Source organism: Chlorella variabilis, assembly GCF_000147415.1.
Source record: "Chlorella variabilis unplaced genomic scaffold CHLNCscaffold_15, whole genome shotgun sequence".
Lineage (NCBI taxonomy): Eukaryota > Viridiplantae > Chlorophyta > Trebouxiophyceae > Chlorellales > Chlorellaceae > Chlorella > Chlorella variabilis.
The window spans coordinates 81,629-96,467 of NW_005435073.1; the positions used below are offsets into that span (position 1 = coordinate 81,629).

At 70.5% G+C, this 14,839-nt stretch overlaps 3 protein-coding genes across 3 annotated transcripts in view; all 3 read left to right on the forward strand.

Moving 5' to 3' along the window:
- The window catches only part of CHLNCDRAFT_135925 (hypothetical protein), a gene marked incomplete at both ends in the record, with an annotated part of 8,542 nt that extends 1,266 nt beyond the window's left edge, over positions 1-7,276 (forward strand). Inside the window, 16 exons of the mRNA XM_005845880.1 lie at positions 193-330; positions 552-651; positions 867-1,540; positions 1,701-1,826; positions 1,982-2,152; positions 2,323-3,309; positions 3,551-4,402; positions 4,522-4,646; positions 4,832-4,936; positions 5,210-5,375; positions 5,651-5,720; positions 6,069-6,137; positions 6,359-6,456; positions 6,617-6,770; positions 6,944-7,036; positions 7,143-7,276. Coding sequence (XP_005845942.1) covers positions 193-330; positions 552-651; positions 867-1,540; positions 1,701-1,826; positions 1,982-2,152; positions 2,323-3,309; positions 3,551-4,402; positions 4,522-4,646; positions 4,832-4,936; positions 5,210-5,375; positions 5,651-5,720; positions 6,069-6,137; positions 6,359-6,456; positions 6,617-6,770; positions 6,944-7,036; positions 7,143-7,276 — 4,062 coding nt within the window. The remainder of the gene's footprint in view (positions 1-192; positions 331-551; positions 652-866; positions 1,541-1,700; positions 1,827-1,981; positions 2,153-2,322; positions 3,310-3,550; positions 4,403-4,521; positions 4,647-4,831; positions 4,937-5,209; positions 5,376-5,650; positions 5,721-6,068; positions 6,138-6,358; positions 6,457-6,616; positions 6,771-6,943; positions 7,037-7,142) is intronic.
- Positions 7,277-9,238: 1,962 nt separating this feature from the next.
- On the forward strand, positions 9,239-10,050 carry CHLNCDRAFT_25348 (hypothetical protein; the record flags this gene model as incomplete). The annotated part of the gene is made up of 3 exons (XM_005845881.1): positions 9,239-9,347; positions 9,644-9,787; positions 9,962-10,050. Coding segments are annotated over 3 exons (342 nt in total), but the record flags the coding sequence as incomplete, so codon positions are not given.
- A 552-nt stretch (positions 10,051-10,602) lies between these two features.
- CHLNCDRAFT_135927 (hypothetical protein) overlaps positions 10,603-14,839 on the forward strand; it is a gene marked incomplete at both ends in the record, with an annotated part of 6,970 nt that continues 2,733 nt past the window's right edge. The window contains 13 exons of the mRNA XM_005845882.1: positions 10,603-10,664; positions 11,087-11,296; positions 11,549-11,660; positions 11,955-12,083; positions 12,257-12,329; positions 12,554-12,704; positions 12,880-12,947; positions 13,132-13,199; positions 13,445-13,552; positions 13,783-13,875; positions 14,075-14,172; positions 14,378-14,468; positions 14,635-14,763. Of these exons, the coding sequence (XP_005845944.1) occupies positions 10,603-10,664; positions 11,087-11,296; positions 11,549-11,660; positions 11,955-12,083; positions 12,257-12,329; positions 12,554-12,704; positions 12,880-12,947; positions 13,132-13,199; positions 13,445-13,552; positions 13,783-13,875; positions 14,075-14,172; positions 14,378-14,468; positions 14,635-14,763 (1,392 nt within the window). The remainder of the gene's footprint in view (positions 10,665-11,086; positions 11,297-11,548; positions 11,661-11,954; positions 12,084-12,256; positions 12,330-12,553; positions 12,705-12,879; positions 12,948-13,131; positions 13,200-13,444; positions 13,553-13,782; positions 13,876-14,074; positions 14,173-14,377; positions 14,469-14,634; positions 14,764-14,839) is intronic.

Below are 14,839 nucleotides of genomic sequence, written 5' to 3' on the forward strand. Positions count from 1 at the left end.
CTTTTTTGGGGGGGGGGGGGGATAGCAGGCCGTGGTGAGACCTGATTGGTGGGGCAGGTGCATGCGCCGGTTGCCGCCTCAGCCGCACACCTAGTGAGCTGGCTTGCACAAACAGGCAACCATTCAGCCGCTCGCGGCCTGGAAACCCACACCGCCGCTGCTCTCCCCTCCCGTCCCGCCCCCTTGCTGCAGGAGGCTGGGCAGGCGGGGAGCGGCGGCGCGGCGGGCGAGGCGGGCCGCCCCACGCTGCGCCAGCGCCTGGACCGCGGCGGCAGCGTGGCGGCTGCGGGGGAGGAGGGGATCATTCAGGACCCGCTGCATCTGCACAAGGTGGGGCCTTGTTGGTGGTGGTGTGTGTGTGTGGTGTGCGGTGGTGGCGGCGGCGGAGGCGGGTGTCGCAGGTTCGGCGTGAGCCGGGAAGTGGGGTGGATGGTGGAGCATGGCATTGCATGGCTGGGGCCGGGGAGGCATGCCTGCACAGCTGGCTGTACGGAGCGCAGCAGTTCTGACAACCCATCTGCTGCTCGGGTGCTTCTTTTGCTGAAATGCAGGCCCAGGCGCACGTGGCGCCGCTGCCCGGGTTTCCCGGCGGCGCGCCAGAGGCGCCGCCGGCCAAGCGGCGGCGGGAGGAGGCCATGGCTTTTGACCAGGGTGCCCTCCTCGGTAGCCGCGGTGTGTGATGCCCCCTGCGCCGCCTGCGTCGCTCCTGCAATGCGCCTGTGCCAGGGAGTGTCGTTCGCTTGTGCCGCGGCCGCGATGCCGCATGCGATAGATGTAACAGCGTCCGCTCCTGCCTTTGCAAGCGGCCAGCGGCAGACCTGCCAGCTGACGAGGCTGCCGCTGCCCCCGCTCCCTTGCGCGTTCAGGTGAGGAGCTGTGTTTCGAGGAGGCGAGGGCGGCGGCCTGGCTGCAGCGCCGCGCAGCGGAGGAGCAGGCCGCCGAGGCCGCCGCCGCTGCGGCCGAGGCCGAGGCAGGGGATGATCTGCCAGACATGAATCTAGATCTTGAGGGAGATACCTGTGCACTGGGCGTGGTGCTGGGTGCCAGCGCTGGCACCCCGGCTGCTGCGCAAGCAGCCGTGCCGGCAGAGCCCCCTCCACAGCAGCAGCAGCAGCGCGCATCGCCGCTCCCCGCTGCACAAGCGGGGAGCCCGCTGGTGGTTCCAACGGTGGAAGTTGCGGAGGAGGCTTGCCCTGCCGCCTTTGGCAGCCCCGTAATGGTGGAGGCGATTGCTGCGCCGCCTTCTCCCGCGGAGGCGGGGGCAGAGGTGGCGGGAGCCGAGGAGGCGCCTGCGCCGGCTGCCGAGCAGGCGGCCGGCCCCGCCGCGGCGCCCAGCACAGCACAGGAGAGGGAAGAGGAGGCTGCTGTGTCACCTGCAGATAGTACTGACGAGGCCGCCGAGCCGGCGAGCTCTGCAGAGCAGCAGCAGCCCGGGCTGCGGCCCACGCCGTTTGCGCAGCAGGCCGAGCCCGCCGCCTGCGAGCCCACAGTGACGCTGAGCAGCCGGGACGCGTTTGCCGCCATCAATCAAATGTTTGGGGTGGGTGGCGCACTGGCGGGGCATGCCGGTCGTGCATCCCTGCTGGCTGTGTTTCCCTGCTGCGCTGTACATGGTGGCTTGGCTGCCGGCATCGCGCCCTGCATCGCGTCCCAGACACAATCAAACCTGGCCGCCTCCTGAGTGTTGCCCCTGCCTGCAGGGCGCCCTGCCCGCGGCCACGGCACCCGCTGGCCTGCTTGCCGGCGGCGGGGCGGCTGCTGGGCTGGAGCCGACGGTGACCATTGCAACCAAGGACGCCTTTGCCGCGCTCGACGCAATGTTCAAGGTGAGAGTCGGCGGCTGGGTGTCCCCCTGAGGCAGCGGCTGGGTGCCCGCTTGTGCCAACTCGCAGCAGGTGTCCGCCTGCCAGCGGCATGAGGCCCGCAGCCGGTCTCCCTGCTGCTGATGCCCCCTTGCTGCCCCCTCTGGCCGTATCTGCAGGGTGCGTTGCCCCAGGATCAACCCACCCTGCCGCTGGGGCGCTCCGGGGTCCTGGGCGGCAGCGGAAGCGGGGGCATCGGCCACGCGCCATTTGGCGGCAGCGGCGGCTACGAGCCCACCATGACCATCTCAACCAAGGCGGCTTTTGCAGCCCTCAACAATATGTTCAAGGTGGGAGGGGTGGGCAGGAGGTGCTGGTGTGGGTTTGGGAAGGGAGCCTCGGCCAGCGTGTTTTGGCTGCCGTGCATGCGGCGCATGCAAAGCATGCCCACCCTGCTACACTTTGCCTCGCTGCTGCCGCCTCACCCTGCCCCCTGCCTGCCTGCCCCCTGCTGGCACAGGGCGCGTTGCCTGGGGAGCATGCCAGCCTTCCGCCCACGGCGCGAGGCCCTGTGGGGGGCGGCTATGAGCCCACCGTCACCATTTCGACCATGGCGGCCTTTGAAGCCGTCAACAGCATGTTTGGAGGCGGGACAGCTGCAGCTGCAGCACCGCTGCAGCAGCCCGCAGCGGCCCGGCGGCAGCAGGGCGGCTTCCGGGCGCCCGCGCCGCGGCCGCGCCCCGCGGCCGACTCTTTGCCGGCCGACTCGCCTGCCGGCGGCGGCGGCGGCGGCTTCTCCATCAACGAAGACACTCAGTTTGTGAGTGTGCCGCTGGGCTGCGACGACGGCGACGACGGCGGCGCGGCAGGCTCGCCAGGGGCGGTCGTCGTCGGCGGCGGCGGCATGGGCAGCTTCTGCGTGCATGAAGACACTCAGTTCATAACGGTTTCCGCGGCAGGAGCTGATGAGGAGGAGGAGGAGGATGCAGAGCCGGCGCGGCAGGCCAGCCCCGCGGTATCCGGCGGCGGCCTAGGCGGGCTCATGATCCGTGAGGACACGCAGTACATAACTGTGGCGGTCCCACAGCGGTACGACGAGTGCACCGGCGACGACGATGCGTTGGCGGGCGAGGCGATAGCGGCGGTGGAGGGAGGCGAGTGGGCACCCGCTGGCACGCCCGACCCCTCCCAAGGCTTCCGCATCCGCGAGGACACACGGCATGCGGGCCCACCTGCTGCCGCTGCTGCTGGCGGCAGTTTCTGCATCAGGGAAGACACTATGTTCCTGGGGCTGGGTGCCACCCCTGCCACCTCTCCCGGCAGCAGCCTGGGCGGGACCGCCGGCTGCCCCAGCGGCGGCCCGGGCAGCAGCCCGCGCGCGGCGCGCAAGCGGCCGCTGAGCGAGCTGCGGGACGGGGGCAGCACAGGCGACCTGCTGGGCGGCGGCGGCGACGCCTCGCCGCTGCTCGCGGCGGGCAGCCCCGCGCACAGCGCCAACGACGGCCAGGTGGGGAGGCCGAGCTTGCGTTTGGTGCCAGGGGCAGCTGCCTGGCTCATCTGCCTGCCACCGCGCCGCCATGGCCAACCCTTAACTCTTGGCAAGCAGCTCCGGCGCTGTGGCAGGCCTGCCACCCATCCCTGTGTATGCCTCCAGTCGGCCAAACCCCACTCAAGCTCGCTCCTCCGCCCATCACCTGCTCGCTCGCTCGCTCACTCATTCACTGACCTGCCCCACGCTCCTGCCGCAGGTGGGCAAGTGGGGGTTTGCCCCCGGTGCCGACGACACCCTCGCCCTCCAGCTGGACCTGGGAGACACGCAGGCGCTGCTGGAGGCGGTGGGCCAGGCGGCGGCGGCAGACCCCACGGCGGCGGCGCAGCTGCAGGCCGCCGCCGACGGCGCCGACGGCGGCGCCGCCCCCGGAGCCTCCCCGGCCCTGGAGGCTCACCTGGAGGGCCTGCAGCTGGCAGACAGCAAGGAGAACTTGCCTGTGGAGGCGGCGGCAGTCGCGGCGGCGCCCGGCGCCACCGCCCGCAGCCTGTCCGACCCCGTCGCCGCCGCAGCAGCGCTGCGCCCGCTGGGCGAGGCGCGGGCGGCGGCGCTGGGCGGCGTGGAAGTGGAATGGAATGTTGAGGCGGAGGCGGCTGTGGTGGCTGCTGGGCTGCCGGAGCAGGACAGCTTCATGGTGTGGGTAGATGATGGGGAGGAAGGCAGCCCGCCGCTCATGGGCTCACCCGCCGGCTCCGGAGGCAGCCAGACCTGCGCCGCCCCGGCCGCCGCCGGCGCCGCTGCGGCCCAGCCCGGCGCCGCCGCCAAGAAGCTGGAGCAGGCTGGAACAGCGCATCTGTTATCGCCAGCAGGCGAGGTGGTGGCGGGCGCGGGCTTTGTGACGCCCGTGCGGCAGTGGCCGGAGGGAGGCGCTGGGGAGGTGCCGGCGCTAGACCCCTTCTCTCCCTCCTTCCGCGGGCGCATGCTGGCCTGCCTGGAGCCTGCGGTGGCTGAGGTGAGCCTGGCGGTGGTGCTGTGGGTGTGGCAGTGGAGGCCGTGGTTGCTGGGTGTACCAGCTGGCACTCTGGCTGCCATTTGGTGGCAGCAGCAGCAGGTGGGAGGCTGGCTGTTCCCTCTCGGCTGCGCCGCCTCGCCACCCATCCAGCTGCTCCAACCTGCCTCGCTGCCTGCCTGCCCCGTCCCGCCGCGTTGCGTGCCCCTGCGCTCCCGCAGTGGCCCGGCGTGCACTGCATGAGCGAGGGGGAGGAGGCGGAGGCGGAGGTGGGGCTGGAGGCGGCAGCCAGGGGCACCTCGGGGCTGGTGGAGCTCCAGCTGTGCGGGCTGGAGTTTGCGGTCAGGTGGGGTGCCGGCTGGTGATGCTGCTGCTGCCCTGCGGTGGGCCGCGGCTGGCGGCGCGGCGCGGCGCTGCGCAGCGGCAGCCCTCCAGGAGGGCTTCCCTCTGCTTGCGCCGCTCCAGCTCGCCGCTGCCACCTGGCGCCGCCTCACCCTCTGTGCCATGGACCTGTGCCTTGTGCGTGTGCAGCGGGTGCATCGGGGAGGGGGCCTATGCGCGTGTGTTCCAAGGCGTTGATGGCGACTGCGGAGATGTGGCGCTGAAGCTGGAGGGGCCGCCCTGCCCCTGGGAGTGGTGAGCGGGCCGGGGGCGACGGTGTGGGGGTGGGTGGCGTGCATGCTTGGTGCAAGGCGCAGTGGATTGGCAGGAGGCGGCGGCGCGGCGTGTGGCGTGCCCGCTCGCCTCCCCTGGAGCATGCGGCCGCTGCGCCCAGGCCTGCCTGCCCTTCTCTGGCGCGCCCCACCCGCCGACCTCCACGCCCTGCCCGGCCCGGCCTGCCTCTAATTCATTGCGCCCCCACCCCCCGCCGCACTCACATGCGCCTGCTTTCCTCCCCACCCGCTGCAGGTACGTCTGCAAGGCGCTGGCGGCGCGGGTGCCGCCGGCCGCGCGCCGCCACTTTGTCGATCCTTCCGCCCTGCTGCTGGGGGCCAAGGCCAGCGTGCTGGTGGCGCCGCTGGGGCCCCACGGCAGCCTCCAAGACCTGGTGAACGCGTACCTGGCGCGGCAGCAGGTGCGGCGCGCGGCGGCTGGGGGTGCACAGGCAGGCGGCCCGTGGAGCGCAAGTATCGGCCGGGAGTGCGTGTGTGGGGAGCAAGCGGGGAGACCAGTGCGGCGTGGTGGGAGGGGCCGGATGGGGCACGGCAGACTGGCTCCAGCTGCTGGAGGCCCGCAGCAAGGCACAACCCGCAACACAAAAGCAGCGCCTGCTTGGCCCCGCACACGTGTCGTCGACGGCCGCCGCTCCGACCCGCGCCTGCTGCTGCCCCCCTGCCTGCCTCCCCGCAGGCTCCCCCCGAGGCCCTGGCCATGCACTTTGCCGTTCAGCTGCTGCGCATCATGCGGGAGATGCACGCGGGTGAGGGCCCCCTTCCCGCCTGCTGCTGCGCCTGCTGCCCGTGGCCGCGCACACAGGCCCCTTCCCCTGCCGAGCGTGCCCTGGCCTACCTGGCTGGCTGTGCCCTCGGGCGGGACAGTGGGCGTACCGCCGCGCTTAGGAGCCGGCTGCCGCTTGCTGCGGGGGCTGGTGGGGCGCCGCGCTGCTGCGGGCTGCCAGCCGTGCGCCTCCCCTCTCAAGATATGCCTCCCCGGCATGTGGGCGCCTGTTGAGCTGCCCTCCTCCCGCATCGCCGCCTCCTCTACCACAACCCCTCCCTGCCAACTTTCTTCCTTCCCTCTTGCTTTCTTTCCACCTGCCACCCCGCAGCCCACGTGGTGCACACCGACATCAAGCCAGACAACCTGCTGGTCACTGTGGAGTCAGGGGAGGGGCCAGGTGGGCGGCTGAAGCTTGTGCTTATAAGATAAGCGGCGGGGCCGGGGCTCTGGGCAGCGCCCTGCCTTTCCCAGAGGGCTGTTCCCTGCCGTCTCTTCTGGGCAGGCCCTTCCCAGTGAGATGGTGCTGCGCAGCGTGAGGGTGCTTTCCAGCGCCCATCGGCCAGCCGCCCAAGCGCATGGCGGCGCCTGGTGGGGTGTCCGCCCGCCTCCCTGCCGCAGGTGGCAACGAGGCGCCCGGCCCCGCTCTGGGCCTGCAGCTGATCGACTTTGGGCGGGCTCTGGACCTGGATCTTCTGCCCGCGGGAGCATTGCTGCAGGTGGGGTGTGGGCAGTGCTGTGTGGCTGCCGGGGCCCCACGGTTTGGCGCCCTGGGCGTGCCTGCTGGGGTGCCTGGCCGGGCGGGAGCTGGGGCTAAGAGCCCGCCCGCCTGCCCTGCCCTTGCGTGCCCATGCCCCGCGCTGCGCCTCCTCCCCACAGGGTGACAGCGGCACCGACTCCTTCCGGTGCGTGGAGATGCGGGAGGGGCGGCCCTGGGTGTGGCAGGCGGACGCCTACGGCGTGGCTGCCACGGTGCACTGCCTGCTGTATGGGCGGTACATGGAGGTGGAGCGAGTGCAGGAGCAGGCCACAGGTGGGCTGGGTGCCTGGGCTGGGTGGGCTGGGCAGGTGGGCCAGGGCCTGCACCTGGATGGCTGGGCTGCCTGGGGCGGTGCAACGGTGGGGGTCAAAGCCGCGAGCGGGCGCAGCCGGGAGGCAGTGGCTGGCTCGACCGCGCCTTCCGCCCTGCCCCTCTGGCGTTTGCAGGCGCTGTGTCTCTGCGGCTGTGCGAGCCGTTTAAGCGCCACTGGGCGGCCGAGCTGTGGGGACCCTTCTTCTCCCTGCTGCTGAACCATACAGGTGCGGCCTGGCAGGCTGGTGTGCGCTGGCAGACAAGTCCTGCAGGCGCGGCAATCCCATCGCAATGCAATAAAGCGTGTATGCCCAACCTGCATCTGTTCTGCAGATGTTGATACGCCGCCCTCGGTGGAGGGTCTCATATCGGCCTTTGAGGCGCGCCTGAGTGGCAGCCGGGAGGCGGCCAGGCAGCTGCGCCAGGAGATGAGCAGGGCGGCAGCGCTGCTGCCGCAGCGTTGCTGACACCTTGTTGCAGCGGGTACACTCTTGAGTTGCTGGACGGGTTCAATTGATGTAACATGGAGACAATGTTTGAGTCCTAGCTTTGGGTACTGATCAGGTGCCCGCCCTCCGTGGCGCGACACTCAGACGGAAACAAGAAATGCACGGCATGAGCGTGTTCACACCCAGTCCTTTCTTTCCTGACCGCCCCTGGAGTTCGAGTGGTTTGCTGCAGAGATGCACAGGGCCTGAATGATTGTGCAGCCGGACTCGCATCGTCGGAGCAAGCAGGCGGCGCCGCCTGGCCTGGCTGTAGAACGCAAGCGAGGAGGCCACCCGCCCCCTTATTAGGTGCATGAATGGTTGGCCTGAAGCAAGCCGTTCAGTTAACCCAAGCCATGCATCCCTCAGAAATTGAGCTGCATGCGGCCCCACACGTGGCGCCACGCCTGGCCTGCCGCCGCTTTCCTTGCAGGGCCTCATGTTATCACGCGCTGCTGCCCGTGATTCCTATGCATTCGCCGCCCACGCCAATCCTGATCGCGTGCCAGCCTCCCGCCTCGGCCCTTGTCAACTCGTGGAGCGTCTGGAGCGTCACCCTTCAGGAACCCATAGCCGGCTGGTTGCAGGCAAACTGGTAGATGCTACGCAACACCTTGAGTGCCCTGCGGCGGGCCACAGCGCTGCAGGCATGCTTGGCATCAGAGGGGCTAGCGGCTGCTGCCAGCGGCGGCCTCCCAGCCCTAGCAGCCGCGATGCAGCGAGCAGCAGCGCAGCAGCCCAGCTGGGCAGCAGCGGCCCAGCTGCCAAGCTGCCGGCGTTTTGCGGCGGCGGCGGCGGCGGGCGGCGGCGGCGGCGGCGGCGGCAAGCAGCCACCCGCGGCTGGTGATGGAGGGGAGGGGTACGAGGCAGACGAGGATGAGGAGGGCACCGGCGCTCCCATGGTGCTAGCCAGCGAGTCGGGGCGTCTCCAATTCGGCGACGTGGAAGAGGCGCTGGAAGCGTGGGGCAAAGCCATGGACGAAGGTGCGGCCGGCGGCCAGCGGCGTTGGTGGCGGCGGCGGTGATGCCAGCGGGCAGGCCGGCGCTGCCTGCATTCCCCCGGCTGCCGGGCTGTCAGGATACCCGCCTGCTGAACCAGCTCCCCCAAAAGCGCTCTCCCTGGCCCAGCCTGCTCGTCCTGCCAGCCGCGGCCCCGCCCCGCCCCGCCCGCGCTGTGCCACGCCTGCTGCCGACCCGGTTCGCCGCCGCCGCCGCCGCTGCCCCTCCCCCCGGTGTTCGCCGCGCCGCAGGCGACTGGGGTGCCGCCTGGGACATCTTTGAGGGCATCGCTCCCGTGGAGGGCACCGAGGAGTTTCCTCAGCTGGAGGAGCTGCTGGGGTGGGACCCAGCGGAGGAGGAGAAGGAGCGGCGGCGGCAGCGGGAGGAAAGCATCCGGGTGGGTGGGTGGGTGGGCCGCCGCCGGCGGCGCCGCTGCTGGGCGCTGCTGCGGGTGGGCCCGGCGTGGGCAGCGCCTGGCCTGCACAGCATGCCGCATGCCGCGGCTGCTCTGAAATGCTGGGGGGTCGGCTGCCTGGAAGGGAGGCGCCCGTGGGGGTGCCGGCCCCGCCGCCCTGTGGCAGGCTGCGGCGCCGGTGGGCTGGCCAGGCTGCCGAGGCCGGCCGAGGCTAAGCGCCGCTGCTGCTGCTGCGATGGCTGCAGGAGATGCATGCGGCGCGGTGGGTGCGGCGCGTGGACCCCGTTACCGGGCGCTCGCACGGCGTGGGAAAGCGCAAGACGAGCGTGGCGCTGGTGTGGATCCGGGAGGGCTCAGGTGGGCGCGGGGCTGCTGCCCGGCGCGGGGCGCGGCGGCAGGTGGCTGGCGCGCCGCTGGTGGGAAGACACCGCTCCATGCTAATGTAGTGTGGTGGTGCTGCTGCCGCTACAATCACCACCCCCGCACGCACCACACCCACACCCACACCCACACGTACCGACACACACACCTGCCGCCCCCTTCCTGCCGCAGGCCACATGATGATTAACCGCCGCCCCTACGACCGCTACTTTCCAGACCTGCTGCGCCGCAACGACCTGCTGACGCCCTTCCTGGGTGCGCCGCAGCTGCCTGTGTGTACAGTACTTGGACCCTGCAGCTTCCCCCCAGATCCCTGGTCCAGCGGCGTGTCACCCAGGGCAGGCTGGGGGGGGAGCAGGGGAGGCTGCGGCTGGCCGGGGCTGGCTGGGAGGCAGGGGGGGGGGGGGGGGGGGCTGCGAGGCGGCTGCAGCTGATTGAGGCTCCCGCTGGCCTGGCCTGCCCGACCAGCTGCCTGACCAGCTGCCCACTCGCCAGCACCTCCCTCCTCCCTGCCCCACCTCCCTGCATCCCATGCCCGCCCCCCCCTGCAGTCACCGGCACCTTGGGCTGCTTTGACGTCATGGTCAGCGTGCGCGGCGGCGGGCAGACGGGGCAGGCACAGGCGGTGCGCCACGGCATCGCCCGCGCGCTGCAAAACTACGAGCCCGCCCTGCGCCCGTACCTCAAGCCCTACGGTACGCCCCCAGTGCGGCTGCTGGGCTGGATTGTGGGGCGCCAGGCGGGGCGGGGTGGGGTGGCAGACGGGTTGAGGAGATTGGGGGGGAGGGGGTGCGGGCAAGCCGCTGCGGCCGCCGCTGCTGCGGGCTGTCGCGCTGCCCGGCTGATTGCTGGCGGCGCTCGTGCTGCAGGCCTGCTGTCCCGCGACTCCCGCATCGTGGAGCGCAAGAAGCCGGGCCTGAAGAAAGCGCGCAAGGCCTTCCAGTGGGTCAAGCGATAGCCTCGCCAGCCGGCGGCCGCTGGCGGCGGCGGCGGCGACGGCGGCGGCGGCGGCGGTGGCAGGGCCGCTGTGGGTGGCTGGGATGCGGCTGCACAGCCCTGCTTCGCCTTCCCCTGCCCTCTTTTTTTCTCCGCCGATGGGAGCCACCTGGCAGCCATGGCCAGGCGTGTAACCCCGCGATTCATCCACACCCTTATCGCCCGCAACTGATTGCGGTGCTGCGACAGCACCTGTCGTGGCAGGTGCAGGTGCCGGCTGGAGCGACCGCTGCCGTAAAAGGGTGTGGAGGCTGCCTTCCTGTGTCTGGCCACAGCGTCTCAGGTGTTGAAAGCCACAGGGTGGCGCGCGCAAGCAGCGAGCGGCGCTGTGTCAGCACCGCCCGCCCGCATGGCGGCGCTGCCGCTCACCCCTGGAGCCCTAGCATGGCCATGGCGCCTGCAATTTGGTCGGTTGCTCCTGTTGCAGCGCTCAGTGCATCACCCACGGCAGAGGGCGGTCAGAGCGGCGCTCAGGTCGGTCGACACAGGGGTTCGCTCTCAAGCGCATCCCGCCATGCAGCAGTCGGCGATCGCCCTGCAGGCCAGCGGCTTCCACGGAGCCCAGCTGCACGGCAGGTGAGCCTTCCCGCTGCAGGGGCCGCCAGGTGCCTGACCCTATCCCTAGACTTGCGCTCGGCGGCAGCTGGGCTCGCGGGAGGTGGCATCGCCCCCCATGTGGGGCTCGCAACCTCCCGGGGGCCTCCGATGGGCGGTCAGCTTGGGGTTGCCTCACGCCCCTTGGCTCGGTCCGGCTACCCCTTGGCTGTGAGCCGGCGGTCTCAGCACCGTTTGGCGGCAATGGCACGGATCAGCGCCCGCCCCCCCGCTCAGGGTGGAGGCTGGTGCAGGCGCCGCCGCTGCCGCCGGCCGCCGGCCGCCGGCACCGACTCTCACCCCACGGACTCGCCACCCTCGCGCTCGCTGGCTCCCCAGGTCTCTGGTGGGTCAGATCATCCGACACCTCCTGCGACCTCCACCACGTCCTTCGTCCCGTGCAGGCCCCAGGCCCGCCGCGGCGCGTGGCGCGGCGCCACGGCCCCGCACCCTGTTCAGGCCGCGTTTGCGCAGATCGGCCACACCGACACCGCCCACATGACCTCCTCGGGCTCCTCCTCGGCCAACAGCCCGAAGGAGGCCAAGAAGCTGCCCATTGCCTACAGCCCAGAGTGGATGGCGCTGCGGGAGCACACCAAGGAGGTTGAGAGCCTGTGAGTGCCGCCGCCTGGCTGTTGTGGTGTGAAACCCTGCCTGCCTGCCTGCGTGCCTGCCTCTGCTGCGCTTCCGGGTAGCTGTCGTTACAGCCCTGGCTCCAGGAAGAGCAAGGCACGCGCAGCAGGGGATGTGCGGCAATCCACCTGTGGCGCTGCTGCGGCGGGGGCATTGCTTGGCTGCTGCCGCTGCCTCGGGCCTCACCCCTCACCCCTCCGCCGGCCGCTGCACGCCGTGCTGCCGCGCTGCAGCCACCTGCGCGACCTGCTGGTGGATGAGGAGCGCACAGACAGTCTGGTGCGGGAGCACAACGGCCTCTATGTCGACTTCTCCCGCCAGAACGTGACCGAGACGACCATGCAGGTGGGTAGCCTCCGGCTGGCAGCAAGGCTCCCAGCAAGGCTCCCCAGCAAGGCTCCCGAGCAAGGCTGGCAGCCTGTGCGGGCCTGGCCATCGTCTTGTTAAAAGCTGCCCGCGTGTGCTGCGGCCTGAAGCCTGATCGCCGTGGCAGCACACAGCTGGTGGCACCGACAGCGGCGACCGACGGCATGGCAGCCTCTCTCTTTGGCGCATGATGCGGCTCGGCTGTTCCCCCGCGACACAAAACCTCCTGACTTGAAACCCCCGCCCGCCCCCTCCCTCCGTCTCGCCGCGCAGCTGCTGCTGAACCTGGCGGAGCGCGCCAAGCTGCGCACCAAGATGAACGCCATGTTTGCGGGGGAGCACATCAACAACACTGAGGACCGGTCGGTGCTGCACACCGCGCTGCGCATGCCGCGCGACGAGGTGCGGCGCTGCGCTTCTTTGCTTCTGTGTGTGCTTCTGTTGTTATTGTTGGTGTTGTTTGTGCGGCACGGTGGCAACTGTGGAGATGGCGGTTTGGGGGCTGCTCCTGCTGCCGCCCCTTCTGCGTCACGCTGGCGCTGCCGCTGCCTGCGCCTGCGCCCCTGCTGCCGCAGGAGGTGTATGTGGACGGCCAGAACGTGGTGCCCGATGTGTGGGAGGTGCTGGACAAGATCAAGGACTTCTCGGGTGAGGCGGCAGGCGCTGAGGTGGCAGGCGCTGAGGTGGCGCCCAGGTGGCGCATGCCGGCGCCGTAAGGCCAGCCGGCGCCGCGATGCCAGGCCGCGGCTTAGTTTGGTTTGGGTCAGGCCTGCCGCGGCTGGACCTGATCCGGGGACAGGCTGGTGCGGCCTCCGGGCTGCCGCTCGCCCCTGCTGAGCACCGCCCCGTCCCGTCTCCCTGCCCGCCTGCAGAGCGCGTGCGCGGCGGCGAGTGGGTGGGCGCCACCAGCAAGCCGCTGACAGACGTGGTGGCCATCGGCATCGGCGGCTCCTACCTGGGCCCCCTCTTCGTGCACACCGCCATGCAGTTTGACGAGCCGTGCAAGGAGCTGGCGCGTGGCAGGTGCGGGGTGGTGACTGGGCTGAGACGGGGGCGGCGCAGTGGGCGGTGGCAGTGGCAGGTGGATGCCGCTGGCTTTCTCGCCGCCTCGCTCGACCCTGCGCTTTGCCCCCATCGCGACAACAACTGCCGCCGCCTCCTCTGCCGCCTCCGCGCCTCTGATGCCGCCACCCGGCAGGCGCCTGCGGTTCCTGGCGAATGTGGATCCCGTGGATGTGGCCAAGGCGCTCAACGGCCTCAACCCTGGTGAGCGGGCTGCGGGCGGTGGTGGGTGGGTGCCCTTTCTGTGTGGCTGGGGTGGGTTTGTGGGCGACAGGGTTGCTGCCAGTGTGGATGGTGTTTGTGGGCCACAGAGGGTCTCGCATGGACTCCAAGCTTGCAGTGCCAATCCTGTCTTATTTACCTCAGTGCCTCCCTGCCTCCCCCGCAGAGACCACCCTGGTGATCGTCATCTCCAAGACCTTCACCACCACGGAAACCATGCTGAACGCACGCACGGTGAGCCGCTGCCCGCGCCCGCCTGCCCGGCTGGGTGCTCCGGGGGGGCTGGGTGCGCCAGGAGGGCGCCGGAGGAGCGTTTGTGGGCCTCGCTGTCGAGGGCCCACACCTTGCCAGCTTCCTGGCAGCGTCCCCGGCTGGTCGCCTGCTCCGGGCAGCCTGGCGGGCGGCCGACCCCGCTGCTGTTGCCGGTGCTCAACCCCTGAGCCACCCCTGAACCACCCCGCCTGGTTGCGCCTCCCCAGGTGCGCACCTGGCTGACGGCTGAGCTGGGGCAGGATGCTGTGGCCAAGCACATGGTGGCGGTCTCTACCAACCTGAAGCTGGTCAAGGAGTTTGGGATCGACCCCGCGGTGAGCTCTGCCATGCTGTTGATTGTTCATGCTGGCTTGCTGGCGGTGAGCAGCCATGCTGGCTCGGTGCCATGCTGGCATGCTGGCATGCCAACCACGCACACCACGTCACCCTGCCCGTAGCCGGCCTGCCGCTTGCCATCACCGGTCACGAACCACCCTCCTACGTGCCCCACCCTTGCTGTCCCGCCCTGGCTGAACCTGTCGCCGCCCCCGCCGCCGCCCCGCAGAATGCGTTTGGGTTCTGGGACTGGGTGGGCGGGCGGTACAGCGTGACGAGCGCGGTGGGCCTGCTGCCGCTGGCGCTGCAGTACGGCTACGAGGTGGGTGCCGCACGTACTGCTGTTTCGGCTGTACTGCTGTATCCTGCTTGCCGCCGCTGCTGCTCTGCTGCACGCGAAGCCTTGCACTGCCGCTGCCACTCCGCTGCTCACACCCCGTCCAGTCCTGCACACCCGCTCACTCCCGCCCTCCTCTCCGCCCCCTGGCACACCACGGTACCGCTTCGTTATGGTACCGCAGAAGATGGAGGAGTTCCTGCAGGGCGCCCACGACATCGACTGCCACTTCCGCGACGCTCCCTTCCAGAACAACATCCCCGTCCTCATGGGCCTCATTAGGTGCAGAGCTTGGGAGGCTAGGACGAGCAAGGGGCGGCAGCTGCCCTGGGCAGGCCCACCGCGCATCCCCACCCCATCTCCCCAATCCCATCTCCCCACCCCTCGCACAGCAACACACCACAGCACAGCACAGCACACCACGCCACACCGCGCTGCCCCTCACCACACCTCGCCATGCCACGCCTGCCCCCTCTCGCCCCTGCAGCATCTGGAACAGCACCTTCCTGGGGCGCAGCAGCGTGGCGGTACTGCCGTACTGCCAGGCGCTGTCCAAGTTCCCATCCCACATCCAGCAGGTAGGTGGGGCGTGCTCGTCCTGCCTTCCCTGCCGCCTTCCTCCCTCGCCGCCATGCCGTGCGCAAGGCAGACGCTAGCCGCAGCCACCAATCACACACACACACACACACACACACACACACAGCCAACCCGCTCCTGCCCCCCCCCCCACCACCACCCCCGCAGGTGGCCATGGAGAGCGTGGGCAAGCAGGTGTCTGTGGACGGCGAGCCGCTGCCCTTCAAGGCGGGCGAGATTTACTTTGGGGAGCCCGGCACCAACGGCCAGCACTCCTTCTACCAGCTCATACACCAGGTGGGGGTGGCCTTGGGGAGGGGGAGCGCGCGGGGGAAAAAGGAAAAAAAGGGGGTAGAGACAGCTAAAGGAAAAG